Source organism: Sapajus apella, unplaced genomic scaffold (assembly GCF_009761245.1).
Source record: "Sapajus apella isolate SASKATOON/1434 unplaced genomic scaffold, GSC_monkey_1.0 scaffold24, whole genome shotgun sequence".
NCBI classification, from domain to species: Eukaryota; Metazoa; Chordata; class Mammalia; order Primates; family Cebidae; genus Sapajus; species Sapajus apella.
Window position 1 is genome coordinate 22,890,727 of NW_022436964.1, and position 6,516 is coordinate 22,897,242.

At 37.5% G+C, this 6,516-nt stretch overlaps 1 protein-coding gene across 15 annotated transcripts in view; it reads left to right on the forward strand.

Moving 5' to 3' along the window:
• Nucleotides 1-6,516, forward strand: part of KDM4C (lysine demethylase 4C) — a 343,287-nt gene that overhangs the window by 6,856 nt on the left and 329,915 nt on the right. For all 15 annotated transcript variants that reach the window (XR_004272681.1, XR_004272683.1, XR_004272680.1 and 12 more), the window contains exons 2-3: nucleotides 2,544-2,719; nucleotides 5,918-6,032. Coding sequence is in view for 11 of the 15 variants with exons in the window: in XM_032291103.1 (XP_032146994.1) it covers nucleotides 2,544-2,719; nucleotides 5,918-6,032 (291 nt within the window). In the remaining 4 variants the exon portion in view is untranslated. The remainder of the gene's footprint in view (nucleotides 1-2,543; nucleotides 2,720-5,917; nucleotides 6,033-6,516) is intronic.

Below are 6,516 nucleotides of genomic sequence, written 5' to 3' on the forward strand. Positions count from 1 at the left end.
GGCAACATAGTGAGACCACATCTTTACAAAAATAAAAAAAAAAAAAAAATGGCCGGGCACGGTGGCTCAAGCCTGTAATCCCAGCACTTTGGGAGGCCGAGGCGGGTGGATCACGAGGTCAAGAAATCGAGACCATCCTGGTCAACATGGTGAAACCCCGTCTCTACTAAAACTACAAAAAATTAGCTGGGCATGGTGGCACGTGCCTGTAATCCTAGCTACTCAGGAGGCTGAGGCAGGAGAATTGCCTGAACCCAGGAGGCGGAGGTTGCGGTGAGCCGAGATCGCGCCATTGCACTTCAGCCTGGGTAACATGAGTGAAACTCCGTCTCAAAAAAAAAAGGGCTAAGCATAATGACTCATGTCTGTAATTCCAGCACTTTGGAAGGCCAAGGTAGGTGGATTACTTGAGGCCAGTGTGTCCTTTGGTGTTTGCTTTGTAATAATTCACAGAGCTGTGTGTTTGTGATTACGCATTTTTTACACGTGTGCTATATTTTTCAATTAAAAAAACCTTAAAAAGATTGTTTTAAAAAACTAAAACAACTTCTAAAGGTGGTAAAGTGGACAGGCGCAGTGGCTCATGCCTGTAATTCACTTTGGGAGGTCAAGACAGGGGGATCAGTTGAGCTCAGGAGTTTGAGACCAATCCGAGCAACATGGTGAAACCCTGTCTCTACCAAAAATAAAAGAAAAAACAAAAAGAAAACTTCTAGCCACAACTCATGAATTACTTCATGACTTTGTACATTCTAACTTTATTTTATTTTAATTAATTAATTTATTTATTTTGAGATGGAGTCTTGCTCTGTTGCCCGACAGAGTGCAGTGGCGTGACCTCTGCTCACTGGAACCTCTGCCTCCCAGGTTCAAGTGATTGTCCTGCCTCAGCCTCCCAAGGAGCTGGGACTACGGGTGCATGCCACCATGCCTGGTTAATTTTTTGTATTTTTAGTAGAGACGGGGTCTCACAATGTTAGCCAGGATGGTCTCGATCTTCTGACCTCGTGATCTATCCACCTCGGCCTTCCAAAGTGTTGAAATTACAGGCTTGAGCCACTGTGCCAGGCCTATTTTATTTTATTTATTTATTTTTGAGATGGAATCTAACTATGTCACCCAGCCTGCTGTGCAGTGGCATGATCTTAGCTCACTGCAGCCTTTACCTCCTGGGTTCAAAGCGATTCTCCTGCCTGAGCCTCCTGAGTACCTGGGATTATAGGCGCCTGCCATCCCACCCAGGTAATTTTAATATTTTTAGTAGAGATGGGGTTTCACCATACTGGACAGGCGGTCTAGAACTCCTGCCTCAAGTGAGTCACCCGTCTGGACCTCTAAAAATGCTGAGATTATAGGTGTGAGCCACCATGCTGGCCAGTACCTTCTAATTTTAAATCCTATCAATATGTATTTTGGTCTTAATGTTTCTAGATCTTTTCTTTCTTAGTAATTAAGTGCTTAAATACTACAGGTTAACAGTGGTGTGCTGAGGTACCTTATACGGGCATTTGAGAGTTAATAGTGCACATCTCGGCTGGGTGCAGTGGCTCACATCTGTAATCCCAGCACTATGGGAGGCTGAGGTGGGCGGATCACTTGAGGTTAGGAGTTTGAGACCAGCCTGGACAGCATGGTGAAACCACATCTCTACTAAAAATACAAAAAAATTAGCTGGGCGTGGTGGTGCATGCCTGTGTCCCAGCTACCTGGGAGGCCGAGGCAGGAGAATGGCTTTAACTTGGGAGGCAGAGGTTGCAGTGAGCCGAGATTGTGCCATTGCACTCCAGCCTGGGCCATAGAGCAAGACTCCATCTCACAAAAGGAAAAAAAAATAATGGACATCTCTTTCCAGCTCCATATATAGTGATGTCACATTGGTAGGTTCAGATTGACCATGGTGGGAGTAGTTATATCCTAGAAATGGGCAAAAGCTACAAATCAGGGTTTCCTCCACCTTTCTGGAAAGCTGGTTATTAAACATCTACTAGCATACTACTGTTCTATTGCCATACTGTGTGAGAAGCCTATAAAGAATATATTGTCTACTATAAATTTACTTATTTTTCTCATAATGTAAATAGCACATAGTTACATGCTTAGATCCTGTTCAATAAAGATGAACTTCTTTGGGAAAGAAATTATTTATGTAAACATAATTTCGTCTGTTGAGAGGCAGGTTAACATAATGGCTCATTGTGAATTCAAACTGTTTTAGTTAGAATTTCAGCTTAAGTAGTCTTTAGTCATTTTAACTTCAGGTCGTTTTACTTCTGTGTGTCTTTCAATTTTATCTTTAAAATCAAGATATTAATAATACCTATTCAAAATGAGTTAGTATAAGTACAGTGTTTGGCATAGTGAGTACTTAATACATTTTGGTGGTGAATAACGTCATATTGCTCTTTTGCAAATAACCATTTTTTTTTTTTACACATTTGTCATAGACTGAGGAATTCTTCAGTTGTGCTTTATCAGAATACTTAAAAGCTAAATTACTTGGAATCTTTTCAAGATGATACTTTATTTCATTATTTTATTTTTAGGTGATTCCTCCTAAGGAGTGGAAGCCAAGACAGTGCTATGATGACATTGATAATTTGCTCATTCCAGCACCAATTCAGCAGATGGTCACAGGGCAGTCAGGACTGTTCACTCAGTACAACATCCAGAAAAAAGCGATGACCGTAAAGGAGTTCAGGCAGCTGGCCAACAGTGGCAAGTGAGTAGAATCAGTTTGCTATTTCTGTTTCCTTCAAATATTTACGTAAATATGTTAAGAAACAAAGTAGACAGAGCTGTTTATAATGAAAAGCAGGAGTCTCCCATGCAGTGTCTTTCAACCTTCATTTAACCATTTCTGTCTTCTGTTCTTTAGGTGGTTGCCTGAACATTTAGCTTAGTGTTAAAGAAAGAAATTGTTCTTCATTTTATTATCTCATTTATAGTGGCTATAAATGGAACTTCTTACCTTATAGTTGCCATGAGTTTTTGATTCTACATATGATTCATATCTGTTGGGTAATTTTTTTGGTGTGTGTTTGACAACATTTAATCCTTAAATGATTTTAGAAGATCAGTACTTTTAAAAGCAAACCTTGAGTGACTGGAAAGGTCACCATTGCATTAGTTATTTATTTCTGTGTAACGAATTATTCCAAATCTTAGCTGCTTAAACCAACCCATAATTTCTGAAGGTCAGGAATCTGAGAGTGGCTTAGCTAGGTGGTTCTGCCTCAAGGTCTTGTGAGGTTGCCATTAGGTTGTTGGCTGGGCTACAGTCATCTGAGCATTTAACTGTAACTAGAAGGTTCTCTTACAAGAGTGCTCCCCTTACATGGCTTTTGATGAGGTCCTCAGTTCCTTTTCAGATGGACTGCCCCTCATGTCATGGCAGCTGGCTTCTCCCAGAGCAAGAGATCTGAGAGCGATAGCAAGAAGGAAACCACATGTCTTTTCATGACCTGTTTCAGAAGTGACACACTGTCACACCTGCCGTGTTCTGTTTGTTACAAGCCAGTTAAGTGTAGCCTACAGTCAAGGGGAGGAGAATCAAGCTCTACTTCTTGAAGGGATGAGTGTCAGTGAATTTGTGGGTATATTTAAACATTGTCACAATTATTATTATTAAAGTTCTTTTAAAAAATTCAGATATGATAATTAAGGCCCCAGATCAAAACATAAATCTGACAAAAACAAAATAAAACAAAATCTGAGACCAACTAAAAAATATAGTTTCCAAATTCCCTTGGATGGGTGTGAATGAAATTAAGATTTTGGATGAATTTAGGTACCTTTCTTTCTTTCTTTTCTTTTTTTTTTTTGGTGCCGTGACTCGGATTTAGGTATCTTTCTTTAAAAAAATTATATTTCATATAGTAAGCACGTGATACTACTTGAGGACTTCTGTGTGTTACATTCCTTCTATGGAACATTCTGGCTATTCCAAAGAAATTGAAAATTTTATGTTTAATGTAATTTAAACCCTTTCTTTTGAATTTTTTGGGTGGGCATTAATAGAGTCTTATTCTTTCAGATCTTATTAATGGAGAAGTGAAACTTTCTTTTTTTTTTGAGTTGGAGTCTCGCTCAGTTGCTCAGGCTTGAGTACAGTGGTGCAATCTTGGCTCACCACAACCTCCGCCCCCTGGCTTTAAGTAATTCTCCTGCCTCAGCCTCCCGAGTAGCGGGGACTACAGGTACATGCCACAGCCCCCAGCTAATTTTTTGTATTTTTAGTAGAGACAGGGTTTTATCATGTTGGCCAGAATGGTCTCGATCTCTTGACCTTGTGATCTGCCTGCCTCGGCCTCTCAGAGTACTGGGATTACAGGTGTCAGCCATTGCACCTGGCCAAGTTGTTTGGTATTTTGAATGTAGTTGTTAAATTATTTGGTCTTCTTGTTATACAGATAACTAGTTTGAGGTCCCTGGTATAGTGAGTATAGATGTTGGTTGTTCTATAATTAGCCAATCTAAAATGTCCAGTATATTTCATAGGTATTCTACTACTGCTAAATACCTTTTTAACTTCATTTCATTATTTTCTCCTTTGCTTCTTTCTTTGCTCATTTTCTTCCTCAAGAAACATTGGTATTCCTTTTTTGTAGTAAGATTATTGTTCAAATTCCTAATAATACAGAGAAGTAAGTGCTTTTCTGTAATTTCTATGTGAGAGATAACCATTAATATTAATAATTTGTTGGACATTTCTTTCTGGTGACTTAATATACAATTACAGTTTTTTCTTTTTTTTTAAATGTAATGAGGATATAGTATACACACTGTTCTGTAACCTGCTTTATTCACTGTGAATAGAATTCGATGTCAGTATTTTAAAAGATCTATCTTGTTTTATATTCTATATCTTTTTTTTTTTTTTTAGCTAATCACTAGTTGATAGATATTGACTTGTGTTTTCAATTAATGGTGCAGCAAATATCTTGAGTCGACTGTCATTGTACACATACCTGTGTTGTTAGGGTAAATTTCTAAAGTTAGATTGCATCAAATATATCGATTTTTAAAAGCTTTTTACACATGTTGAAAAATTATGTGCTGGAATGGTTGTACTGGCGTATATTCCCACTAAGTTGTCTAAGAGGTCTCATTATTTTCCTGCAATTAATGTATTCAGCATTTGCCAATCTAATAGCTGCAGAATATCTTATTTTAACTTTCCTTTTGTAGATTTTTAGCAAGATTATTGTTTATCATTGTTTCTCTGTTATGTCATTTTTATATAAACATGTAAAATTTCTTACCATAGTGTAGTTGATTAAAGATTTAAAAAATACTTCGAAACCTAAAATAATGACTTTTGAACTACTTTTCTGCTTTTATTGTTCATGTTTTCATGAAAGTACTTTTCTTTTCTTCCTTTTTTTTCTTTTTTGAGACAGTCTTGTTCTATCACCAGGCTGGAGTGCAGTGGTGCAATCTGGGCTCACTGCAACCTCTTCCTCCTGGGTTCAAGTGATTCTCGTGCCTCAACCTCCTGTGTAGCTGGGTTTATAGGCATGCGCCACCATGCCCAGCTAATTTTTTTTTTTTTTTTGTATTTTTAGTAGAGATGGGGCTTCACCATGTTGGCCAGGATGGTGTCAGTCTCCTGACTTCATGATCCACCCTCCTCGCCTTCCCAAAGTGCTAGGATTATAGGCGTGAGCCACCACGCCCGGCCTTATGAAAGTATTTTTCTAATAAAATGTAAAGTGATATTGAGTTATTTAGCAATCTTAAGAATATTCAGGTCACTATGTAAATCCATTTATATGTTTACTTGTTAAATTTGACAACATGCGGTATTTTCATTTTGGTAAGATTTTAAGTTTAAGAAAGCAATGTAGATCAATTTTGTGGGAAAAAACCCTAAAGCTGACTTACTGGTTTGTACTTTTTTAAAATCTACCTTTTACAGATACTGTACTCCAAGATACTTGGATTACGAAGATTTGGAACGCAAGTACTGGAAGAACTTGACTTTTGTGGCCCCCATCTATGGTGCAGATATTAATGGGAGCATATATGATGAGGTACATTCATATTTACAATGAGTTTTGTAAACAATCACTGAATGTGACAGTTTTGTTACCATTTAAGCAGGTTAGAAGTGGTCCTTTGTTGTGCTTTTGGGTGATCCGTAATTTTTCAAAGGACGACAGGAAATACTCGTCAGTAGGATTTCTGCTGCTGGTATTTTTCAAACTGAAGCTAGGTAATTTTACAAATCCCTGAAATTGTTCAGAAGTAACATGATATGTGGCTATCTGGCTGATCTTTTCACTACATTACTTTTTAAAGCAAAAATACATTGTAAAAATGTTCGGAAAACAGGAAATATGATCCACCATACTGACACCTTAAAGCAGAAGCAATATTTTAGATATATTTTTCCAGTACTTTCCCTCAATCATGAAAAAAAAGTTATATTTGAACAGGCTTATATTGTCCTTTTTTTCCCACAAATTTTAATAATTTTCTTTTTTTTTTTTTTTTTTTTTTTTTTTTTTTTTTTTT